Here is a 26,305-nt window from a genome sequence, read left to right as displayed (position 1 = left end):
ATCTCCCAGAAAAAAACCTGGCATATTAACTGTTGCACACCTCTGGTCCCCCACCTTGGCAAAGAAGTTAGGGGAGGTACCTTCTTCTGTTACTTACTTGAGGCCAAGGTTAGTCTTGGTCTACAGTTGGTCTATGATGAAGCTTCATTGTTTTGTGGTTATATTCATTATGTAGATTGTTTTCCTGATTTTGCTTTCTTTATTTGGAATCAGTTTGTGTAAGTCTTCCATGCTTCTCTGTAGTCATCATTTTCACTGACTATCACAGTGCAGTGACATTCCATTATTTCTTTTTTTCTAACCAGGTTGAAGAGAAATGAATCTTCATCCTCCGTCCAGAATTATTTTCATCTGGATTCTCTTCAAAAGAAACTAAAAGACCTTGAAGAAGAGAATGTTGTACTTAGATCAGAGGTGAAGTCTTCCCTCCCCTTATCTCTTTTTGAAAAGGCTCTACTTTCCTTATCTTGGGAGAGCAAATACTGTACATAGCCACTAAACCAGATCTCAGAAAGTCATCTAAATATGACTAAGGATAATTAGTCACCTTAAATACGTCACTAATAATGTCATCTGTTATTTGTCTGGTCTGTTAATCCCAGAATCATTGTAGTGTGGAGGTGCCCCCAGGTTCTTGAAAGCTGTGTTGATAGACCACAAATTCTTGCCAATCCTGTGTAACCAGAAAGGCTCTGAGTTGTAACTGAGTGATAGACTAGGCCATGTGATTTTTGTTCAGGGAGCAACCTTGCTAATAATCCCTGACACCTCTTACAGGAAGCCTTTCCTGATCCCCTGATTTGTTATGACAATCTCCTTCCTCAGATTCCCTTGTGTATATGGTACCCCTCCCTCCCATCCCAACCAGTAGAAAGTAGGTTCCTTGGTGGTATGGACTGTGGGAGTGATTTTTTTTTTTTTAAATTTTTGTCTTCACATCCCCAGTGCCTAATATGGTACTTTGCTTTTTTTTTTTCCTAATGAGAGAGCCCAGTGAAGAAATGACTTCTTCATTGGCAGTTATTTTGCAGTTTATAATCTTAGTGTTTCTTAGGGGTACCGAGAGATTGAGTGATTTTCCGAGGTTCACACAGACAGTATGTATTAGAAAAGGGTCTTAGACCCAAGTCTTCTTGAGTAAGAGGCTGGCTCTTCTATCTACTATGGCAGGATGCCATCCACATGTGTACTTCACACATAGTAGCTGTTTACTAAATGCTGATTGGATTGTGCTATTTGATGTTTTACAATGTATAAGGCACTTTCCACCCATTATCTCTTTTGATACTTAAAACAACCTTGTAAGACAGCAAAAGCAGGTATTGTTATCTCTATTTTATAGATAAAAAATCTGAGGTTGAGAGGTTGAGACAGTTTGCTAGGGTTACCCAGGTAAGTTCAGAGAGACTCATCACCACAAGGTTGCTACCAGGTGATGAGTTTTTCCACCCACAGAAACTAATGAAGTTGGACCCCATGCGAAAGTACAGGAGGGTTGTGATATGCACCTCTGGGCAATCAGTTGGTGAAGTACTTATTAAGAGCCTACTAGGTGCCAGGTACTCAGCTAGGATTTTTGGATATGAGTACAAAGAAGGAAATTGATCCCTACTCACAATGAGGGAGGCAAGAAGTCCATACAAAATTATGTACAACATAAATATGAAATCAATTTACATACACATACCAATATAGATATACAAAATGGTGCCCATATAAAAAAATCATCCTATGAAATATTAATAAAAAACAAATCACATGCAATTCCAGGAGAGAGTAACTACAATAGGTTCTGGCATGAGTCATAAACTCAAGGTCACTTTCCTCATCAACTGGTAGAAAGCATATTCATTTCTTAGTGGAGGGAAAGGCCAGTTCTACAAACATTCTTCTATTACCTCTTAGATGTTTGGCATAAAAACAAGCAAAAATGAATCTTTTAAAAATACCAACTTTTATCAAATTTTAAGGAGTTTGGAATTTAATAGGAGAGAGAAATACAAATGATTATAACACATAAGTCAAGTTAACATGGATTTATTGAGCAATTACTCTGCTAAATGCTGTGAATCTAAGCAGAAAGGGACCATGGCTATTCTCACAAAGCTCATGTGCTAATGGGGGAAGGCCATAAAAGGGAGCTGAAAAGTAGAGGTGAGAGGAGGAAGGAGGAAAGGATAGACAAAGAGTGGAGAAAGTCCTGTGGAGATGAATCAATAGTACACCTGGAGAGGAATGAATAATGTAATATGACAGCTACAGAGCACTATAATATAATTTTATACATTATGTTATCATATTGTAGTATGACAAGTACAGAGCACTATGATGATATGTAATATAACATAATACGAAGTATATTACTGTGATATTTTAATATATACTATAATATGAGAAATATGCTGTGATGATGATATAATGTAACATAATATATAACATTACTAGACTTTTAATATATACTATATTATAATATGACAAGAAGAGAGCAGTAACAAAACAAAGTATAGTGGAAAAGATTGTGGCCAAAGCCATTAGGGCAAGTTCAGTGGTGGCTTTTCCCTCCTAATGTTTGAGGAGAAATGGCTAGAATTGAGTGCAGATTTCATGTTGATCATGTCACCAAGAATTTTCAATCTAGCCTGCCAGTCAGTAAGCATTCATAAACACCTACTATGCGCCAGCCACCATTGGGTGCCAGAGAGGCAAAAACAAAAAGGAAATAGTCCCTGCCCTCAAGGAGAAGTGTCATGAGACATAATTTCTCCTGCCTATAGATTTTTACAGATCTGAATTGTGTCTAATTTCAATAAATGTACGTATGTGAGATGAGACTGTCTAACTAGGTTATCTCTCCCATTCCCTTGGTACATTGTAATAAGCAGCTCTACCACTTAATAGGTATATGACCTTGAGCGAGTTGCTCATTGCTCTCCTGACCTCAGTCCCCTCATCTCTAAGTGAAGCTGGATGGATTGGATGACCTCAAAGCTTCCTTTTAACTTCTATCCTTTTCATCATTGTGTTGACTCCTTGTGGTACAATTTCATTATCTGTTCTGTATTTAGTAAAAGTGCCTTTGTGATGCATTCACCTTTGGTAGGGGAAAGAGAGGGACTTTGCTGGCTCTTTAATGGAGAGGGATCCATAGGTAGAGACGTGCTAAAGATGGCAGCCAGAGGTTTGCTCAAACAGCCCCCCAGACTACATAAGAGTGAGCAGCTAAGTCGTCATAACCATGGGATATGTGATTCCATTTTGTGCAGGCCTGTCAACTGAAGACCGAAACAATCACTTACGAGGAAAAGGAGCAACAACTTGTTAATGATTGTGTCAAAGAGCTGAGTATGTATTTTTCTCCACCCTATCCCTTCCCCCTTGGCATCCACCACCACCCTATTCAGTGACATACTTAATACATCAAACCAGACATTTTCCCTTTGCATCTCCTCGTTGCCTTCTGCTTCCATTGGTAAAGCACATTGTTATTTGCCCATTTCCTTGGAGAATAGTCTTAAAAAATAATAAGAAAGGAAGTCTGTTAATTTCCTTGTTTCTGATAATTACTTATGGAGAATTTGTGAGAGGTGAATGAGTGAGTATATGTTAACTGATCAGTTCTACTGTCCTTTATTTCTCTCTTATTTAATTACAGTCTCGTCTTTCTTCTAGAAACTTTGAGTGGTCACATGGAATAAGGGTACAATAAGTTGCAAAGGGACCTCCCTACAAAAATGTGTGAAAACTGTCCTTACAAGCGATTTACTTTGGAACATGTCAGACCTTTTACCCTTGAAAAACAAATATGACATTAACTTCTATTTTCACAAGTTTCCACAATTAGATAAGAAAGTTAGCAGAGCGTGTAGATTAGCAATATACTAAATGAATGTGTAAAAGGCCCTACCCATGTCTGATGACTAGAAAGCATGGCTTTTTATATAGATTTTAAAGACCCCTGGGAAATTTCTTAGTCCTCATTAGATGTAATAATAATAAAGATGATAATGATAATCATAATAGCTACCATTACCAGGCACTCTGCTAAGTGCTTTACACATATCTCATTTGATTCTTATAACCATCCTGACAGTAAGTGCTATTATGCTCCCCATTTTATGGTTGAGGAAACTGAGGCAAACAAGGTTAAACAATTTGCCCAGAGTCACATGGCTAGTAAGTTTACCTTCTTCTTGTCTTCCTCCTTTTATTCTTTCTCTTCCTTCTTTTCTTTCTCTCTTCTTCCTCCTTCTCCCTTCTTATTACATTGTGGTTTCAAAGTGAATTTAAAAAGTAGGGCCTTTTAATGAATGTGGTTCCTCTTGAGGGTCCCATAAATCTTGAAATTCTATATGGGTGTGTGTTGTTAGAGATTTTGATGGTAGAAAGTGAAGTGACTGAAATGAGTTGGTCAGATGCTATAGTTGGTGGAGTAATGGACTTGAAGTTGGGATGAGTTGAATTCAGACACTTAGCTGTGTGACCCTGGGCACATGACTTACCGTCTCTGATCCTTAGTGTCCTTAGCTATAGGATGAGCGAGATGAGTTTGGCGACTTGCCAGGTCCTGTCCCACTCTATGATTTTGTAAGAATTATGGTAGGTTCATTTGGGGCAGTATGACAAGCTCAGACAGCTAGTTAGTGGCAAAATTATAAGTAAAGCCATGGATCCCTGTTTCACAGGCCAGTTTCCTTTCTGCTGCACTGTGCTGGGGTAGCTAGATGGTGCAGTGGATAGAGTGCTGGGCCTGGAGTCAAGACGACTCATTTACCCAAGTTCAAATCTGGCCTGAGACACTTAGGTCTGTGTCCCTGTGACCCTGGGAAAGTCACTTAACCTTGTTTGCCTCGGTTTCCTCATCTGTAAAATGAGCTGGAGAACGAAATGGCAAACCACTCCAGAAAACCCTAAATGAGTCGAACGTGACTAAAAACAACCGAACAGAAACAACCACAACGCAGCATGCTGTCTTTCACATATTCTTTATGACACAGCATTGGATTTGAAGTCAGGAAGACCTCAGTTAGAATCCTGTCTCAGATACTAGCTATATGACCCTGGACAAGTCACCTAATCACTGCCTGCCTCAGTTTCCTTATCTGTAAAATGAGGATAATAAGAATAGCTCCTACCTCCCAGGGTTGTTGTAGGGATCAAATGAGGTAACATATGTAAAGCACTTTGCAAACTTAAAAGCATAGTGTAAATGCTAGGGGTTATTTGCCTCCTGGCTAAGCGTCCTTGTTAGTACAATGCCCTGGTTTTCATTTTTACTCTCGGAGTTCATTTGAATGTATAGAACGGTGGACGAGCACCTGGGTTCTTGTCCTTTGGAACATAAACAAACCAGTTAATTTCCCATTCCCATGGGCCAGCTTTCCAACCTGTAATATAACAGGTGTGATCAGTGTGTTCTTTGCCAACCTTCTGAGTGTGTAATGTAAAGATGGTCATTTCTGAAAAGTGCAAAGAAAGGAACAATTAAGATAAAAGTATTATCTTGGTTCTTAGTGAGAAACTTCTGTACTGTGGAGTGGTGTGAAAATCCCTTACCGTGGCCAGCTCCATCACAGGGAGCTGTTCTGACCTCTCTCTGCCGTTGTCCTTGTGTGATCTCTCTCAGGGGATGCCAATGTCCAGATCGCCAGTATCTCGGAAGAGTTGGCCAAAAAGACTGAAGACGCGTCCCGGCAGCAAGAAGAGATCACCCATCTTCTCTCTCAAATAGTCGATCTGCAGAAGAAGGCCAAGGCTGTAAGATCTCGGGGTTCCATTCATTTCTCATAGAGTGACGGCCCTGGGGCATGAGGCGACTTAGTTTTATATTTTCTAGATGTCTTCTTAGGATCCTACCTGGAAGGGACCTCACAGACCATCCAATCTAACTCTCTCATTTTTAACATTGAGGAAACTGAGGCCCCAGGAGATTAAGGGACTTGGCCACAAACTTACACAGGTAGTAAGCATCAGAGGTAGGATCCGAAGCCAGATCTTTCAACTCCAGGACCAGTGGTCTTTCCATATTGCTCTACTCCTTTGGAGAAAAAGTGACTAAAGTATAAAATGGCAGTAAGCTTTTTGTGACAGCTCCGTAGAAAGCACACAATAGAAATCAGTAGTCTCAGGATTTAGAACTGGAAGACCACTTAGAGAGCCTTTAGTCCAACACTTCCATTTTACAGATGAAGAACTGAGGCCCAGAGAATGACTTGCCCAAAGTTACCCAGCTAGTAAGTAGAGCCTAAGATTCAAAACCAGCTCCTCTGACTTCAGAGCCAATGTCCTTTTAAAAAAAGAAGAAAAAAATTATTGATACCTTTTGTCTTTACGTTGAATTCATTTCCAGATATCCCCATGGCCACTCAGTGACCCTTCCCTTATAATTAAGAAATACGGAAAACAGCTGAGTAAAAGCAACCAATGCAGTGACTGTCAACATCTTGCACTGTATATCTTATTCTGTACCCCAAATCTCCTGCCTCTGCAGGACTAGGGTGCTTTTCTTGAGCCAGATTGGGTGTTATAATTGCGCAGCCCTTGGCTTTATTTTAATGGTCTTTTCCCGGTCCACGTTGCTTCCCTTGTCCTGTCATGCTGAATAGAGACTGTCATGTTGACTAACTCTAGAGATACGAATGTGTGTTGTGTCTCATTAGACTATTAAGAGAACAAATCATCATTTGTGAAAGGAGTTGGGCAGAAGGGCAGAGGCTTCAGAGATACACATTTAGGCTTGATGTGTGGAAAGGTTTTCTAGTAGTTAGAGCTGTCTGAAAGTAGAATGGGCAGCTTCAGTACAGAGGAGAGCCGACCAAAGGGGATGCCCCTGTAAAGGTCCACATTGTATTAGATACCATCAGAAGTCTCTTCTGACTGGAATAGCTGGTGTTTCTCTTAAGCCATAGGATTTACCTGAGTGCTCAGGTGACTCGGTAATCTCATTAATAGGCAGGTTTCCTCTGGGAGTACAGGTCCCGGCTCACCCTCACCTTTGTGTTTTGTCCTATTCTTCTCCATGCCCTCTGACACTTAGATGTGGTCACAGGCAAATTGAAACCTCTGTGGGCTTCATTTTTTCCTCAGTTGCAAAATGAGTAGATTGGACAAGACCTCTAAGGACCCTTCCACCTTTAGGTTAATGAACCCAAAAACCCTCTCATTGGGCCTCCAAGGAAGATCTAATAACATTCCATTGGAATGAGTGCAGCAAATATAAACTGTCCAAAGGGTAAAATACTATCCTTTGCTTTCAGTATTCTTTTTCTATTATTAACTTGCAGTATTTGATATAGATGCAAGATCTTATAAAAGACATTGGTTCAGTGGGAACAAATAAACTCAGGGAATGGTACACTGGGTCCTTCTACTCATGCTTCATCCAGAGAGTATTTGGCCTTTCTACGGTCACTAAGGGATATTTTATAAAAGAAGACAACCATTTTTACATTGTCCTCTGATAGAAAGTGAACCTCTCAAGAGCTGGGACTGTTTCATATCATACATACACCTACATATTTATCTGTATATGTATATATATATATATATGTGGGTATATATATCTTAGTATCCCACAGTGTCAGGTACATAGTGAGTACATAATACTTATTAGTTGACGGAAACTAAATCTGAAGCAACAAAAATAATTAAGGGTTTCTTGTTTTTCATTTTTTTTTTTAAGGCAATTGGGGTTAAGTGACTTGCCCATGGTCACACAGCTAGTAAGTGTCAAGTGTTTGGTCTGAGGCCGGATTTGAACTCAGGTCCTCCTGACTTCAGGGCCGGTAAGGGTTTCTTGTGATTCCCTTGGTGCCTTTGATAGATTCACTTTGGTACTACCCAGGAGCTGCTCTTTGTTCTGTCTTGAGGGTAGATAAAGGGTATGGATTTTTATTTCATAGAATTAGGAAAGAAGGTGCTTTGAATTTCACATTAGGAAAAAAATCCTTAACAAATGAGATAATTTTCCTTTTCCTAGAGAAGAGAGTTGTAAGAGATTGAGAAGAAAATGAAGAGTTGATCAACCAATAAGTTCTTTATTAAGCTCTTACAATATACCAGGCACTGTACAACTGAGCCTTGGGGATACGAAAAGAGGCAAAAGATCATGCCTGCCCTCAAGGAGATCATAATCTAATAGGAACTGCACCTTAACTTTGAAAATACATTTTCTTTACTGTGTTTCAGTGTGCTGTTGAAAATGAGGAGCTTGTCCAACACTTGGGGGCCGCTAAAGATGCCCAGAGACAGCTTACAGCCGAGGTACAGGCGGTAGCTTCATGTCAGTTGGGGTTGGAGTTTGTTCACTTTTTTGTGTCTTAGTCTTTCTATTTATTTTGGCAACCACTTCTTCCTTAGAAGTTTCTTTTAGGTCATTAAGTAATTTACGATCCTTGGTTTGATTTTATGCCCAGCTATAATACCTCTCTCTCTTACTCCATAAGAGCCATTTAAGTCAGGCCTCATTTACAGTCGTGTGACTTAAATTAAGATTAAATTAAGTTAAAATTAGAAAGTTAAAAAATTTTTTAATTTATAAACATTGTCATCCTATCCCCTTTAAAGATAATTCAACCTTATTTGTTGGTGGTAATTTTTTAGGTGGTATTTTTGTAATCTTCCTAATTGTCCCAGAAGATAATAAATGGAAAAATAAAAGGATTTTCAGGGAAGGGAGACTTTGGGGGTAATTGGGCTCAGTTCTGCAGAGGACCAGTTAGGTGTGTCCCCGTCTTTGACATGTTTTTTATGCTGGTCTCCTTATTGGGGGAATGTAGCTGTAGCTTTGGAACATCTGTTTCTGGAATGTTTGCTCCAAGAGGATGCACTAATCTTCTGGGATCTTTCTGGATTTCTTACAGCTGCGGGAGCTGGAGGACAAGTATGCAGAGTGCATGGAAATGCTTCATGAGGCGCAGGAAGAGCTGAAAAACCTCCGCAACAAATCCATGCCAAATACCATCTCCCGACGTTATCACTCCCTGGGCCTCTTTCCCATGGTAAGCAGCATCTGGACTAAACTGGGACATGTAGCAGGCTTTTTGTTTTTTTAAACACCACCACACTTCAGGGTTCTCCTAAGGAGGGCATGAGAAATCCCTTTGGTGAATAGAAGGCATTTATGTTGACTTGGGCTCCAGATGGCCTAAAAGTTGCCTGACCTTTGCCAGAGTTTAAATGTCCTTGTAGGAGAGAATATTTCCCAAATCTGTTCCCTTGGGGTAAAAAAGAACATACAGGATCTGTGATCCTAGGAGGCCCGAGTTAAGCTTTAGCCTTTTTGGACTTCTCCCTGGACTTTGCCACCCAAAGGAAAACAAGTTTATGGAGGCTGGAGATAAAAGTTTGCTGTGTATGAGTCACATCTGGGCATAGCTGGGGGCTTCTTATTAATTGGCTAAGAAAGACTGATTGTACTTCTTCCTTAGGGTTGCCATCTATTATCTCCACTGTACCACTTCTGATTTAATTAAAAGGGAATGGAAAACCCTTGCAGATTCAGCACTTTTTGGTTACTTGGCCTGATGTTAATAGGGTAAAGTGCTTTTGGGTACTTAGAAAAAAGTGTTATAAGTAGCCTAGAAATTTTTACTACTCTCTTGGGTATTTATCAGTTCTAATAATGATGGCTCTAATTTTCATGCAGGGTCAGGGATCTAGGGAAAGAAAAAAAAACAAAACAAAACCCCAGCATGTGTTAGTTTATATTTTTTATTCTTATGTAAAATGAACAAAGAGAACATGGCATAGTGGATAGTATTATTTGCCTTGAAGCCAAAGAAATCTGTGTTCAGTTTCTGCCTCTGGCATATACTGGCTATCTGACCTTGGGGACAAGTTATTTAACTTCTCTGTGCTCTAGGCAACTCTCTAAGACTATACGTTAGAGAACAGGTAGCAACCTGCATTGATAGAGGGAATGTCCTCACCTGGGAATTCCCAATACTAGTGAAATCGTGGGACTAATCCCTACCCCTCTGTTTTCAGGCACAGGGTCCTGAGCTTATGCCAGATGAGACTTGGTTGAAGGAACTTAAGCCTGTTTAGCTGAGAGAAGAGGAGGCATGACAGCTCTCTTCGCATATTTGGAAATGAGAATAGATATGTCATATTTTCCCCCTTGGAAAACAGAACTAAGTGAAAGTTTCAAAGATTTATACTTGCTGTCAGGCGGGAAAAGATTAAAAGAGCCATCTAAAAGTGGAATGGGCCTCCTGGGGAAGTAACGAATTCCTCTTCACTAAAGGTCTTCAAGAAATGGTTAGCTGACTTCTTGTCAGGGATATTGTCCGGAGAATTCCAGGTCAGGTGTAGTGTAAAGTAAATGGCCTTCCATCTTTGGCACTCTGAAGTGACTTCTTACCATCTTACTGCTTTTAGTTCTGGTCTCATTTATTTCAGGGCTTGAAATTTGTGGGCCCACACTACTTTGTATGACTGAAAACAGGTATTTTTCTTCAAGTTAATATCTTAAAGCATACATAGGAGAGTATTGACCTTAAGTTAGTTATAAGTAGGCAGGAACACTCCTCAGTCCTGGGGCTGACCTGCATTGAGTACTGAATATGAGAGATGAAAGGATAGTTGCTGTTTTTCAGTTGTTTCACTCTTATATGATTTTTCATGACCCCATTTGGGATTTTCTTGGCAAAGATACTGGAGTGGTTTGCCATTTCCTTTTCTAGCTCATTTTACAGATAAAGAAACTGAGGCAAACAGGATAAAGTGACTTGCCCTGGGTCACACAGGTAGTAAATGTCTGAGGCCAGATTTGAACTCAGGAAGATGAGTCTTCCTGACTCCAGCACTCTGTTCACTATGGCGCCACCTAGCTGCCCCATGGAAGGATAAAATCACAGCTATTTCTTGGAAACCAGCTCTTTGCATACCATTACACTATTGGATGTACAGAAGGGACATGATATACTTCCTGCTTTGAGAAGCTTACTGTCTCATTAAATAAAACTAACATGACAGCAGGGCAGCTTGGTGGAGTGGAAGGAGAGCTAGTCTTGGAACTAGGAGAACCTGAGTTCAAGTGTTACCTCAGACAAACTCTGTGTGACTTTGGGCAAGTCACTTCACTTGTGACTTGTACGGGAGGATAGCATGAACACAGGCACAGAGGGGAGAAGACATATGTCAAGTCAGCAAATATTAAGTGCCTGCTGTGTGCCAGGCTCTGTGCCAAGTGCCAGAGATGCAAAGAGAGGCAAAAGACAGTTTGTGTTGTCAAGGAGCTCACGGTCTAATGGAGGAGAAAACATGCAGACAGCTATGTAGAGACAAAATATATCCAAGATAAATTGGAGATAATCAAAGAGGGAAGGCACTAACATTAAGAAGGACTTTCTTACATAAGGTGCAATTTCAGCTGAGACCTGAAGGAAGCCTGAGGCATAGTTGAGAAAGAAGAGAATTCCAGACATGCAGGGCAGTCATTAATGAAAGAGCAGAGTTAGGAGATAGAGAGTCTTGGGCAAGGAACAGTAAGGAAGCCACTGGAGAGGAGTGATAGGGGCCCATACCAAGATGGCAGCAGGGCCAGAGAAGAGAAGAGGATGATGTATATGAGAGATATTCAGAAGTAGAAAAGACAGGACTTGGTAACAGATTGGCTATTGGGTGGGTAGGGGGAGTGGGAGATAGTGAGTCCAGAAGGACTTCTAGGTTTCCAGTTTGGGGAGATTGGGAGGATGGTGGTGCCCTCAACTGTAATAAGTTTGGAAGAGGTGGGAAATTTATTGAATTCACTTGTGGACATCGTGAGTTGTGCAAGGGAACATTCTTCACTCTGGTCAGGTCACAGAGGTGATTATCCTTGTGAGAACACTGATAACAGATTTGATTAATAGATGCCATTTTGTGTCTTTTCCAACATCCTCTTTCAGCAGCCAATTCCCTTGTTTATAAGACGCAGCATGCTCTTTAAGATAAAACCAAAGAGCCCTTTTGGAAGTAGGAAGAACTTGCCAGGTGCCAAATGTTAGAGAAATACAGTCTGGGCTAATTATTTTATTGCTTTCTGGCAGAAACCTTTGGCTAGGGAGAATTAGTTCTGGGAGACAGAGCTGCTTCTGGTTCTGAGCAGTCAGGCTAGCTGCTTTATACTTGAACAGACAGCCTGGATATATCTTTTTCACGTATTATAAGAAGCCCTGTTCCTCCCAGAGGATGTGCCAGTGGGCCGCCAGCTTTGGTAGGTGTTTATCAACCTAGAAAGCTTTTCCTTGCAGGCCCAGTGATGGTTTGTTGTTTGAGGACCAGCAGAGCTAACTTTGGGGAGAGGCTTATCACTGGAAGGTCTGCCACCAGGTGGGCAGTTTTCTCTTTGGCCACAGCAACTCATGGGTAAACACCATCTCTTATGTTATGGATGAGTTGTTCTCTGTAGTGGCTGAGTGAGTGCCCCTGCCCAGAAAACTCTTGGTTCTTTTGAGGTTTTAAAGAACTTATAATATTAGCTAACATTTATATTGCACTTTAAGGTTTGCAAAACACTTTATATATATTATCTCATTTGAAAATTATCATATCAGAATAACTAAGAGCAGTATAGTCATTTAATATGACATGATGAGTTAATTTTTTAAAAAATAAAAGTTTAAAAAAAACCCCATCTCTATCATCCTTTACTGACATCTTTCCAGACACACTGCATCTTCCACACTTTGCAATTCCCATTCTTGGTGGTGTCTGTGACACTTGGCTAGGCTTGTTAACTAACCCATGAAAATTTAATTAAAACTGACTATTGGTGGGCTCGTTGGTACACACTCCTGATCCCTCCTGGGGAAGAGGAGGCTGCTGGATCTTCATCTCGGGAGTTTTGAGCTGCAATGGGTTTAAAGCCAATCAGATGTCCATACCAACTCCCAACGTCAGTGTGGTGAGCCCATAGGAGCTTGGGGGAGTGGGAGGACACCAGGCTGACTAAAGGGGATGGTGGTGAACCAGCCTAGGTCAGAAATGGAGCAGGTCAAAACATCCATGCCGATTAGTAGCGGTATTGGCCCTGTGAGTGGCTGCTACTCATCCAGGCTAGGGGGACCCTGTCTCAAAACAAAACAATAAGTAACTTGCTACCAAATTTCTTCTCATTTCCTGGATACCTCCTCATCTATGGCTATATCAGTCTTGGGGGTTCTTTTCATCTGCTTTGTGAACATGAAGAAGTCACTTGATTTTTTTGTTTCTTAAGTTTGCTTAAGAGATGGGCAGAGTGATCTAATGGGTAGAAGGCTTGCTTCCGAGTCAGGGTTCCAGCTTTGCCTGGAATGGCTGTTGGGTCTGTGACACTGGACGAATCACTTCACTGCTCAATGTCCCATCAAAACTCTCTGACTATAAGTTGCAGAGCAGTTGCCGATCCACTTTGGTAGAAGGAGTTTCATCACCGAGAGCTCTCTACTCATATGAAATCCTTGGTCCCATCTCCTACCTGCTCCTCTCCCCACCAAAAAAAGGTTTTTTTCCCCTTGTTGAGTTTCTCCCAAATCATACTATTCATGCTAATCATATGAGTAACATCCTAGCTACCCCCGTCTTTGCCAGGGCCATCAAGAGGGTAATTAAGTTGCCAGTTACAGGATTGTCTCAAATGAAAAACATTCATTTAGTTTTCTTTGGCTTTGCCCAGGACTCCTTGGCTGCTGAGATAGAAGGATCGATGCGGAAGGAGCTACAGATGGAAGAACCCGAATCTCCTGACATAACGTAATAACCCGACAGCTTTCCTTCTAATGCTCACCTCGACCAACTCGTTGACTTTTAGCTGGTAGTGATTAGAAATGGCGACTCGGGAGACCGTGCTTGACAGCAGTGCTTCCCTCCCAGAGTGAGGGCAGTAAGGAACGCTCATAGCTGCAAAATGGAAAGCAAGGTTTTCTAATTTAATGTTTTTAAAGAGAAAATAAGAGGGAGTTATTTAAGGGATGTGACCAGAATTGACTTTCCCTTTACTTTCTTCTCTATGAAAACTGGCTGGCATATTCCTTTTCTCCTTCACGTTGCTTAGTTTGCTTCTTTTATAACTAGATCTATATACATCGATGTAGTATTCATGAAGATATCCTTCTCGGAGAGGAGGGGTTCTTACCCTGGGTTTCATGAACTTCTTTTTTATTTTGATAACTATTTCAGTATATTATGTTTCCTTTGCAATCCTTTTATTTTAAGTGTTTAAAAATATTCTTCCGACAAGGAGGAAGGGGTCCTTAACCTTCACTAGGTTGTCAAAAGGATCCATGACACACACACACAAAAGTGAAGAACCCCTCTTTTTCCCTATGCACTAAAATTTCCAAAACAGCACTTGCTGTGTGACCTTGGCCAAATCCCTTAACATATCTGAGCCTCACTTTCCTAGCATAGAAAAGGGATATGGTAGTAACTTCCAATGCGTGACCTCTGTGATGGGGTTGTCCTAAGGCACCAATGAATGTAATGTACGGGAGATGATTTGAAAATTCTACATTTGCACAAAGAGCGCTCCCTCCAAAGCTATTATTATGGGAAAGGAAAGGTATTTAAAGAGGCTTAGATAAACAGGTATGCATGAATGCCCAAGGTTTCTTTCATAGGCTTGTTAAAGTCACTTTTAATGCAAGTAGTGTTCTTTTTTTTCTCCTTTAAAACAAATTAAAAAACAAATAATTCTTCACTAAGAAATACCTGTCCTCGTTTGGCATGGTTCCTCTCTTTTGACACATTGCTCACTTAAAGCATTGGAGTGTCTTGAAAAGCTGCTCAACCTAAAAGGAGGAGGGTGACCTACAGCACGTCTCTTCATTTTTTTAATGTATTGATTGAGCTACAGTCTAGAAATACAAGGTATTATTGGATTTTGCAGCATTTCCTTTGGGCACAGACTCAATATTGAGGGTCTTCATTTCAGCAGGAGGGATAGCTAGCATTTAAGTAGCACTTTGCAGGTTTGCAAAGTGCTTTACAGATTTCCTATCTGAGCCTTGAAACAGCCTGTGGAAATGGATGCTATATAAGTCCCATTTTACAGATGGAGAAACAGTTAGATGAGCGACTTGCCCAGGGTCACACATCTAGTTAGTGGCTGAGGACAGATTTGAGCTTGGGTCTTCCTAACTCCAAGTTCAACACTCTATCCACTGTGCCACCAAGGGCTACACTGTAAATAATTTCATTGGGAAGGATTAGAAATGAAGCTAGAGGTTTTTGAGCTTCTTTGTAAATGCCGTGCACTCGGAAATATTTGTAGGGCTTGGAATTGCTAGTTGCTTGGTATTAATATTTGGAGGTGACTGAGTTAATATTCTCAAATGCTATTTTTCCTGGATTCTGGCCCCCACTGGTGCTTGCTTGTTTGTGCTTTCATACAAGTTGTACTTATTTCTCTCTAGCCATCAGAAGCGCGTCTTTGAGGCTGTGAGGAACATGAATCAAGTAGTCAAGCAGCGGTCCCTGACCCCATCACCCATGAACATCCCAGGCTCCAACCAGTCCTCAGCCATGAACTCCATCATCTCCAGCTGTGTCAGCACACCAAGGTCTAGCCTCTATGGGGGTGACATCACCAACATCATGATTGACAATAAGACCAACAGTATCATCCTGGAAACGGAGTCATCAGATATGGGGTCAGTGAGGCTTGATGATATGGTTTGGGTGCCATTTTAGTCTTTGGAAGGATCTGGGTTATATGCCTAAGCATGTGAACTGGTCAAATAAGGGCACTGCAGTTACCAAATCTCTTTAGCCAGTCAGTTTATGACACCTTTGCTTGAGCCAGTCCTAGATGTAGAACTTTTGATGCCATCTTGTCCAACCCCTTGATTTTGAAAAGAAGAAACCTGAGGCTCAGAGTGGATCAGGAACTTGTCTGAGGTTATAGAGGTAGTAAGTGGCAGGGTCAGGATTCAAATTAAAATCTTGTTGACTTGAGTTCAGCATTTTCCCCACTGCACCCCACTCTTTTCATTTTGAATGAAATTAGAAGGAATGGTAACAAGAAGCTGGGAGGTCAGCTTTTGTCTATAAAATGGAAGGTAGGCTTATGAAACTATTTTCCCCTTTTTCAGTTTGGCTGTACTCAAATATTTGGCTGACGGTCCTATGGGCAAGCATGACATGAGCAACTCAGTGGGCCAATCATGTTTATGGTGTAAACATGGTTTATATTTGCATGTAGCTCAGAGATTGGTGTGATAGAGAACTTAGCCCTTCTAGGTAATTTTGGTTTTCCTTGGTAGAATTCACCATAGGCTACTCAGCCTCCTTTTGAATCCTTTGCCCTACACACTTTTATAATAAAATATAGTAACTTTCGCTATATTAAGTGAATTTATATATATATATTTTTATATATATATATACACACACACACAGTGCTTTGCATATCTCAAATCACTATATACATGGCATTGAATAATAATAATAACACTTCCATTGTGCTCTATGGTATCCAAGGCAGTTTCCTTACAACAACCCAAGATGTAGGTGATACAAATTGGTTCTTTTTTATAGATAAGGTACTAAATCCCAGAGGAGTGAAGGAATTTTCCCAAGGTCACACTCGAAATAAGAGGGGATTCTTGTTTTTGGTATGGGTTGGAACAAGATGGTGTCTGATGTTCCTTTCTAACTATGAAATCTTATGGAATGTTGTACCTCATCTTCCTGATGGTGAGATCAATTCTGGGAGCTACCCCATGTGCCTGCCCATCTAATTTGAGTGAGCAATTGTCCTCTAAAATAGATTTTAACACAGGCAAATCTTTTTTGGGACAAATGATCAGTCAAGGCCTATTGGTCTGCAGTGTGTGTGTTTTTTTTTTTTTTAAATGATGAGCAACTCTCAAATTCAGGAAGGAAAAATAAGCATAGTTCTGTCAATTGACAAACATTTATAAAGGAATAATTATGGGCCAGGTACTGTGCTACCTGCTGGAGCTACATAGCCAAAAGTGAAACAGACCTGCCTTCAAGAAGCTAACATTCCAATGGGAGAAATGACCTGTAAATGACTGGCTAAATACAAGATACACACAGAGTAGAAGGAGGCAGTCTCAGAGAAGAAGGCACCAGATGGGGGCTAGGGAAGGCTTCCAGCAGAAGCTCTTAGAAAATCACAAAGAGCTGGTTAAAACGGTGTGCAGTTTTCTTATCCTTCCAAAAAAGACTTTTCTCCAATTCTACCAAAGGTGGTGAATTTCATAGGCACATGGTGAATTATTTGCATACATACCCGAATTCTTTGTATGCCTTTGTGTTGTGGGCTCATTTCTTTTAGACTTAACCTGTTATTCTTGACAAATAGCTTTTCTTAATTACAAGCCCCAGGAGTAGAGTTTCCTACAAGATGCAAGAATTGACTGCATTTATACATTTTGAAGTTCCTTTCCCTGGACATTCTTCTCTCTCTCATTGTCCCATCTCCCTCCCCTTTATCACCCGCTTTTCTAGAAATGAGGACAAGAATAAGAAGCCTGGGACTCCAGGGACCCCCGGCTCCCATGACCTGGAGATAGCGCTTCGGCGACTGTCACTTCGGCGGGAGAATTACCTTTCGGAAAGAAAATTCTTTGAGGAAGAGCAGGAGAGGAAGCTTCGGGAATTGGCGGAGAAGGGTGAGCTTCAGAGCGGCTCCCTCACCCCGACTGAAAGCATCATGTCCCTGGGCACCCACTCGAGATTCTCGGAGTTCACCGGATTTTCTGGCATGTCATTCAGCAGCCGCTCCTACCTGCCGGAGAAACTCCAGATTGTGAAACCCTTAGAAGGTGATAACAAAGGGCCTCGGCCTCTGTCCGTCATTCTGGGTGACTCTCTCTGGTCCTTAATCCACCATTGTAAATCAGGAAACCTCTGTAATACATACTCCTTTTACTTTAAAGATAGCCACCCCCGATGCTGGTTTGAAATCCATTGAGGGTGACTTAACACCGAAAACCTTAGCCATTTATGGTTGAAATTTAAAAAGCAAACTTCCCCCCAATCCCTCTGAACACCAAGTGTGCTTTTAAGGGCTGAAAAGCAATTCAGTCCAAACTTAATTTTTCATCTGAAATGAATTTTGTTAATTATTTTTTTCCTGAAATGGTAGAGAAATATAATGAAGCTATTTAGGAGTTCATAAATGCATTAGATCATGCTTGGGACTTTGGAAAGGGCAGAAAATTTGTGTCTGTGCTTTGATTCCCTAAATATGGATTTCAAAACCAACTAATTTAGATCAGACCTTCATTGGCCAAATGAAAATGGTTTGTTTGCTCCATCGTCCTCTCTTAGAATGAGCACAGTGCAGTTTAGTTGGAGATACACACACACACACACACACACACTCACACACTCTCTCTCAAAGATAATGGGTTTCTGTAGCATGGAGAGTATGGAAACATTACAATGGCAATATTTCTTTTACCTAATTCCATTGAATCAGTCTCTACCTGTGCTTACTAATCCTTGTTTCAGGAGCACTGCTGGTGACTGAATTTGGAAAAAAACCCAACTTTTCTTTTTTTTTTTTCTTTTTTTTGAGATTGGGTTTCTCTATGTCACCCAGGCTGTGAATGCAGGAACTACTCAAGGTCTTCAACCCACTACCAGTGGGTACAGGAGGCTTGACCAGCTCCATTTCTGGCATGGGCTGGTTTGCCTCTCCTTAGGCAACTTGGTGACCCCCAATTCCAGGGGCTTATCCTGTTGATGTGGACCCCCAATCAGAGTAGCTGAGAACTGAGCAGAAGAATCTGCCAGCTTCAGCCTCCTCAGTAGAGGGGATTGCAATCATGTACCACCATGCCCACCCTATTTTTTCTTCTTTTTAGCTTAGGATATCCCAGCCTCCACATCCCTCTGAAGATTTATGTGTGTTCTTTTATGATCTTTTATGCCATTTTCCCACTGGAACCTTTTATCTTTGTCTTGTAACTTGTCTGCATGTTGTTCTCACCAAAGATGTATAGTACTTTCTCACAGTGATCAACATTTCAGGCCTAAAAGCAGTTTTAGAAAGTATCCACCTGCCCCCCAAATGCTGCATTCAAAGTGCTCCATTGGACTGATTCTGCTTTTTTCGCGGTAGTCTTCTGTTCTCATTAGAAATTTTTAACTAATTTTTTTTTCAATTAACAATCATCTATTTTCTCTACCCTTCGATTCCTCAGTGAAAAACAAGAAAAACAAACCCTTGTAACAAATATGCATAGTCAAGCAAAATAAGTTCTATTTTAATATTATTCCAATAGGTGTCTTCCAGCACTTTGGAAATAGAATGGCCCACTTTCATTTAAGTTGTTACTTGCAAACATTGTGATTATTTCTGGCTTCCAATCTTGTCTTTTTTTTTTTCCTTTCAATAAAATCTTTCATTTCCATAATCTTTCTATATGCCTTTCTTTTCCTTTCCTTCTCTCAAGAGGTGATTGTGTTATGTTAGCTTTATCATTTCACTTCCCTTTCCCCTTCCTTAATTAAATTGTTCATCCCTTTAGGGTCCTATAACGGTATCTCCTTTAGGTTTATTGTTTAAACTCAAATACATAACATTGAATGCCTTCCTTCTTTGAAATGGGTTAGGTTTTTTTATACCAATTACACAATTTTGTCTTTACCTTGTGTTTTCTCAAAGGCCCCTTCTAGCTCTAAATCTATGACCCTCTGACCTCCTTTGATCTCATAATTTAGTTTGGGAGTGAACGTTGGGCAAGAATTTTAAGGTAAATTTAACACAAAAGGAAAGATACAAGATGAATTTTACCCAGAATGTCCTGCCACCTACTCTATCGCCAATTGAAACAGAATTCACTGGCATCCTAGAATCAAGTATTATCATACTAGTCTAGTCTGTGGATAAACCTTATATTACAGACTCCTCTGATGGTTCCACTATGATCATTTAACTAATTAGCTTGGCAGTTTTATCAGGTCTATCTAGGCTTTGTATCCCTCTTTCCTTTTTATATATTTGAAAAGCTTAATTTGAAAAATCCCCATGATTTCAACTGAGTAACCCAGAAGCCATGTCAGCATAATGGTATCCCGAGTTTTAGACCATTTGTATCAGAAAATGCTGTTTGTGGCTAGTTCTAGTATTAACAATCTTCAATTCCTCTTTTCCCCCCATTTATATTTTTATACTCTTTATACCATGCTCAGGTAGAAACCTAGAAAGCATGGGCTATGATCTAGGGGACTGGGAAAGTTTGGGTTAGGGACATATTAGATAATCTCTCATCATTCTTATCCATGCCTTTCTCATCTGTGTGTTTAATTTTGTTTAATTTTCTGTTTATCACTCTAAACTGGACTAGCTGAACTGAATTTTTAAAGTTTTGTGTTGAAGAGTCACCATAGACAGATAATAAGTTTGTCAATTTTATCCTAGTTTTGGTTGTGTCGTGTCCAACTCTCAAGACCCAGTTTGTAGTTTTCTTGGCAAAGATACTGGAGTGAGTTGCCATTTCCTTCTCCAGCTCATTTTACAGATGAGGAAACTGAGGCAAACAGATTAAGTGACTTGCCTAAGCTCACACAGCTAGTAAGTGTCTGAGGTTGAACTTAAATTCAGGAAGATGAGTTTTCCTGACTCCAAGTCAGCTGCTCTATCCACCACACCACCTAGCTGCCCTTTCTTATATTTATCTTGCCCTGATATCTTGACTAGATGGAGAATAAAACATTTAGACTGAAAACATTCACACATTAAGGAGAAAAGTGTTGTTTTCTGCATTTAGCTCTTCTAAAGAGTTAAAACCCAAATGAAATTTCCAAAGGAAGGAGTTTAAGCTATAATTAGCAATAGGACACATACTTTCAAGCTATATATTGTAGAACAGACGCATTTCTATGTTTGGGGTATGTGCCTTTGACTTAAATCAATTTTATAAAACCTGTGAGTTGGCTTTCCTCTGTTAAGATAGCAGCTACAACACAGGTCAGTGTGGTAGGAGGATAAATAAAGGAGTAACTGTTGACAAAGATGTTAATTTTTCTTCCCCATTCATACCCTTGCATTGAACCTAGTTGTTAGTAGGAAGGGAAAGGAGAAGCTTCCTTTTTTTTCCTTTTTCCTTATTTGCCTAGCCCACATGTAATCTGATTCATGTTCTTAATTGACTAGGAGGTGAGCAAGGCAGACAGGTTGCTGATTCATTTATTTGTACAACCTTAATATCAAGTACCTCAACTCTCAAGACTTTTGCCCCCAAAGAGGTGTCAACCTAAGGAAGGGTGTGTGTGTGTGTGTGTGTGTGTGTGTGTGTGTGTGTGTGTGATGATAGAGATGGTAGAAGAGGAATTCCTACAAAATCCAAGAGGTTAGTAAAGATTCAAAATGGTGGCAGGGGAGGATGGGATGACATGTTGCCTTCTGGCACAGAAACCAGAATTGCCTGCTGTCTTAAGTGTTGTAAATTCTTATTAGGTAGCTGTTAGTATCTTCATGAATTGTAACTCCTAAGAGGTGATACTTAATTTGAATAATAGCCCATGGTAGTGTGCAGCTAAAATGTTTAAGATGGATCTTACCATTTTTAGTTTAGGGCAAATAAAAAGCGACTTTGTATAAAATGTATAAAAAGCCTTCCTAGGTGTGGGTGTGCGGCCTCTATGCCCTTCTTCCTTGTGTAAACACTGGATGCTCGTGTGCCATTCTGTTGGAAGATCTAGCAACATAGTGTACAAAAAATGTCTTTGAAACTTTTGTCAGAAACTGAATTTAGGCTCTTAGTAAATATCCTTTGGTAAGCAGCTTCAAGTGGGCTCACATGCTTCAATGCCTTGAAATTATAGAGTTATCTTAAAAAACGAAGTATTTTCTGTAGCCTAATTTTTAATTTAGGACCTTCCAGTAAGGTAAAGAGAGAGTTAGTGCACCCATTGTCTAGACAGGCAAACTCCGACATAGGGGCTTGTCAAGGTTCCACAATGAGTTAGTTCTGAGCCCATGGCTCCTCTGTCTTAGTTGAAAGCACTGTCTATTACATTGCCTTTTCCCTTGTGTTTCACCAAGTCCCCAAGTGCCTTTCACGAGAGTTGGGGAAGTCCAGACCCAGTCCTGTGACCTGTCCCCATATTTTTTTCTGGGCTCTGAAACAAATGGATTTTTGCTTGTTATTTCAGACTTGGCTCAGTTTTTTTTTTCTCAGTAGATGGTAAATCCTCTGACTCTCCCAAACTCTAGGAAATCCTCTTAAACATTATATCTTTCCATCTTTAAATGAGTAGTTTTTTCAAGAGTTAATTTGTAAGTATGGTCTGGATACAGATCTGTCTGTAAGGAAACTCCCTTTACCAGTGAAGGTTGGCATCTGCTCTGCAGCTTATCTTAGAAAGTTACCCAGAGCTCAGAAAAGCTAATGATTTGCACAGTGTCAAACCACGTGTATACATCAGAAATTCAACTTGACTCATGGATTCATAAATCCAAGGCCAATGTGATATTCAGTATTCACTCTCCCATACTCTAAAAGGATTGAGAAGTTGCATTAAGTGACTTCTGGTAATAGTTTGGATACCCTGTCAACATAAGATCCTGAGCCAGGTGACTTTGGGTGTGCCTGAAGTTTATGCACAAATATGTTTTGTTGCCAGGAATAAGAAGTCTGGCCCGATGCCAAGAATGTCAGTAGGCCCCACTATTGTACAAGTGAGGTGACCCACAGAAAGGAGTTGGCTTGATCCTCTCAGTTTACACCAGGGAATAAGATTACGCCCTCGCAAAGTGTTACCTCTGTAAAGTGATTCCAGGAGGATCTCCTAAAATAGGGTCAAGTAACCTATAATAGCATGGGTGTAGCTGGGTTAGTTGATAAGGCCTTATTGTTTTCTACCCTTGGCAACTTTTCTCTATACTTTTCCCCTTTTTTTCTCCTTTTCACCCCTCTCTGTCTCTTTTGCTGTTGCCTTATCTTTTTTCCCTTTCTCTTTTCTCCTGCTTTCTTTGTAGACAAGGTTCTGTCATTGGCAGAATTGCTAATAACCCATACATCTTACAAGCCTGCTGCCTCCTGGCCTCCGACCTTGTCCATTTAATGACAGCAAAGTGACTTGTTAGGAATTCACTAGCCACTCAAGAGTGACTAATCTTTTCCTTTCCTGTGCTTACAAATTACAGATTGAAATTATTTGGGAGTCATTCCTTTGGGAAAGACAAACCATAATGTCTTTTTTTTTTTTTTTGGTCTGGACCTACAATTTCACTGATGTATGGAACAGTCCCCTTAAAATATGACAAATAATAAAAGAAAACAGTTTGAAAACAGAAAATCTACTTAAATGCCAGAAATCTCCCCAGCTTCTAAACAGGTTGTTTTTCAATTATAATTCCTACCATATGGTCTGGATACAGAGCTTTGATTTAATCTGTATGGGTACTTCCAGTAAGGAAACTCTTGTTACTAATGCCTTTACTAAGCCATCTTCTCTGTAACTTAAAATATTAGAGAGTTACCCATAACACAGTGAAAACAAGTGGTTATGTCAGAAACGAAACTTAGGCTCTTAATTTCCTTTGTTAAGTAGCTTCGGATGGACTTACATGCTTTAATGCCTCGAAATTATATTCCTAAATCCAAGGCCAATGTGATATCCACTAGGCCATACTGCCTTGTCTTAGTATTGAAAAATATCAGAAAGCTGTATTTAAAGGTCATGCATTTTTCTTTGGGTAGGAAATAAATGTTTGTATAAATGTGACCTGAATGTAGTAATTAGGAAGTTTTTGTTCACCCTTGCGTTATATGACTTAGCTAATGAGGTCCTAGCATTGATTAATTTGCTCCAATTAAAAAGTCTCCAGTTTCTTTGTTTTCTGCAAGAAGTTCAGGAGATGAGATTAATCAATGACACAAAAGTACAACATACTGTTGTGTGTGTGTGTGTGTATGTTGGGGTGTGTGTGTGTGTGTGTGTGTGTGTGTATATACATGAGAGAGATGGTGGGGTAGGGAGGTGTTTCTCCCTCTTTTCCTTAGACCATAAATGATTAATGAATATTGGCTGGTTGGGTTTATCGTCGGGTTCTAATGTTATTACAAACCATATCAAATGTCATCTGACTCCAGAGATTCATGTGTCACCTAATAAATCATCTCTGCTGATCTCTGCCTCATATAGAATTACCCTCTCTGTATCTATCACACCTTTTTTTTCACCGTCCCCCTCTGCCCATGCGCTATCCCTAGAATGTCAGTCACCCAAGGATGGAGCCGACAGGTATAGGAGGATATGCTTAGCTAATGAAGACTTCAGCCCTTTCTGTTAGTCTGTTATGTGGTCTTTTAATGAGTATTTATGTGTGTGTATATAATATGCTATTTATATATACATATAAAACATGCATATATACATGCATGCATGTGTATATGTGTGTATATATACATATATGTGTGTGTGTATATATATATATATATATAATATGCACATAGATGTGTAGGCTGATTTTTCTCATTGTTTTCAAACTACCCTTGACTTGAATGACCACCATCTTTTCACTCCCAGTGTCCTTGTTTCTGCACAGTTAATCAATAAGCCATGTTTGCTTGAAATTTTCACACTCGGCTTTCTTTATGGATTCTTTTTTTGTTTTTGTTTTTGTCCTTTCTTCTATTGCCTAAAATAGCTGGCGCTGGATTTTTCATGTTAAAAAAAAAAAAACAAAACACAACACTTGCCACTGGAGGGGTTGGCCTACTATTGCATTTATAATCCGTTTACTTTAAAAAAGAAAATCCCCTGAGATTACAATACTGTGTGATTACGCTATCCTTTTTGTGCCTAGGAAGAAAGTCTGTGAACAGCCCCTACACATTTATTTCTGACTGGAACACTAGTTTCATTTTTGAAAACAAATTGCATTTGTTTCCCAAAGTTTATGATGCATCCAAGAATGGTATTACGAACATTGTTGCATGTTAGGAAATGATAGTACAACCACACCTGCACAAAAACTCAAGTGTGTACATGTGGTCAGATTGGATCCATCTGGTTTCTCACTGAATGAATTGGGGTCTGGGCAAAAAAGATTATTTGGCAATCCATACTAACTTTTTCTTCTCCCCCTTTCTTTTCCTCTCCATCTTTCTCTTCTTTTTCTCCTCCTTCTGATGCTCTCCCTTTGAAGGTTCTGCTACGCTTCACCACTGGCAACAGTTGGCCCAGCCACACCTTGGGGGCATCCTGGACCCCCGGCCCGGTGTTGTCACCAAGGGCTTCCGGACCCTGGACGTTGACCTGGATGAAGTGTACTGCCTTAATGATTTTGAAGAAGATGAGACAGGTGACATTTCTTACAAGGGCCTAGCTACCTCCATGCCAGTTCAGCACTCAGAGACCTCAGGTGAGAGGTCACAAGTACAAATGACTCTTTCAGACCGCAAGAATTACCCGAGCCGGTCTCAGGCATTCACAGAGGAGAATCAGGAGCCGACGGCGGCCGATGATGATGATGATGATGAGGGGTCTGGTGAGGGAACCACATTAAGTCCTGTAAACCCAACACCTTTACAGGATACTGAATTCTGGGCCATTCTCACATCTTTCCAGGGTGCCATCCATAGTGATGCTTTCTGTGTAGCTTCAGCACGTCTGTTTGGGTGATAACTAAAAAGCACTCCCGTTTTTTTTTTTGAGTTGTTCTTAAAACCAAACTCAGAAATGTCCTATCTCTTAACAGCTAGATTATCTGTGGAGCTTTGGAGGTGCATGCTCTAAAAGAGCTGCCTGTAGGGGGATAAGGAAAGGCTGCTAAATGGAAATGCCCATTGTGGGCCTTGAGGTCCCTGGGGCTGCTCTTTCTCCTTGTCACGTGTTGCTCACCTTGTGTCAGGAAGGAGCTTCCAGTGGCCAATGGTGAAGTCTGATGGCTGTTTTCAGAGTAAAGAGAGGCAAGGTTGGGAATTCAGAAACTGAGCAGGAGACATATGCAGTTGTAGACCATACAAAAGCAATTTCAAAATAAGAAGACGACGTTACAAATGAACTCTACAGATTCAGCTTTTCATTTGATGAATTTTTTTGAGGGAAAAGGATCATTCAGACCCTGTTCTCTCTCCCCCAAGGATTATGGATTTTTAAGGTTCTAGTGTTACCTTTCTATTCAAATGTTGGATTTTTGAACGGAGGCAGTGTGATATAATGAACAGAGAGCCGGCTTCAGAGTCAGAAAGACCTGGGTCCACATTCAAATCCTACCTCAAAGACGCATGAAGTTGTGTGACCCTTGACAAATCACTTAAACTATATGTGCCTCAATTTACTCGTGTATAAAATAAGAGGTTTGGATTTCAATGACCTTTCTTCCTATCATCCTATCTCTGACATAGAATGGTTG

The 26,305-nt window shown here is 40.3% G+C and overlaps 1 protein-coding gene across 11 annotated transcripts in view; it reads left to right on the top strand.

The window, feature by feature from the left end:
* TRAK1 (trafficking kinesin protein 1) overlaps positions 1–26,305 on the top strand; it is a 137,607-nt gene that overhangs the window by 90,526 nt on the left and 20,776 nt on the right. For 4 of the 11 annotated variants that reach the window (XM_027871959.1, XM_027871956.1, XM_027871961.1 and 1 more), the window contains 9 exons: positions 306–414; positions 3,264–3,342; positions 5,624–5,754; positions 8,185–8,259; positions 8,859–8,996; positions 13,637–13,713; positions 15,375–15,611; positions 17,437–17,753; positions 25,097–25,252. In XM_027871959.1, coding sequence (XP_027727760.1) covers positions 306–414; positions 3,264–3,342; positions 5,624–5,754; positions 8,185–8,259; positions 8,859–8,996; positions 13,637–13,713; positions 15,375–15,611; positions 17,437–17,753; positions 25,097–25,252 — 1,319 coding nt within the window. Of the gene's footprint in view, positions 1–305; positions 415–3,263; positions 3,343–5,623; positions 5,755–8,184; positions 8,260–8,858; positions 8,997–13,636; positions 13,714–15,374; positions 15,612–17,436; positions 17,754–25,096; positions 25,439–26,305 lie in introns of all 11 variants that reach the window. The other 7 variants (XR_003569985.1, XM_027871957.1, XM_027871952.1 and 4 more) reach the window with 3 other exon arrangements.

The sequence above is a fragment of the Vombatus ursinus genome, unplaced genomic scaffold, assembly GCF_900497805.2.
Source record: "Vombatus ursinus unplaced genomic scaffold, bare-nosed wombat genome assembly UNPS02014799.1, whole genome shotgun sequence".
Lineage (NCBI taxonomy): Eukaryota > Metazoa > Chordata > Mammalia > Diprotodontia > Vombatidae > Vombatus > Vombatus ursinus.
The sequence above is the reverse complement of the archived record's forward strand: the minus strand, read 5'-3'. Positions and strand labels throughout refer to the sequence as shown.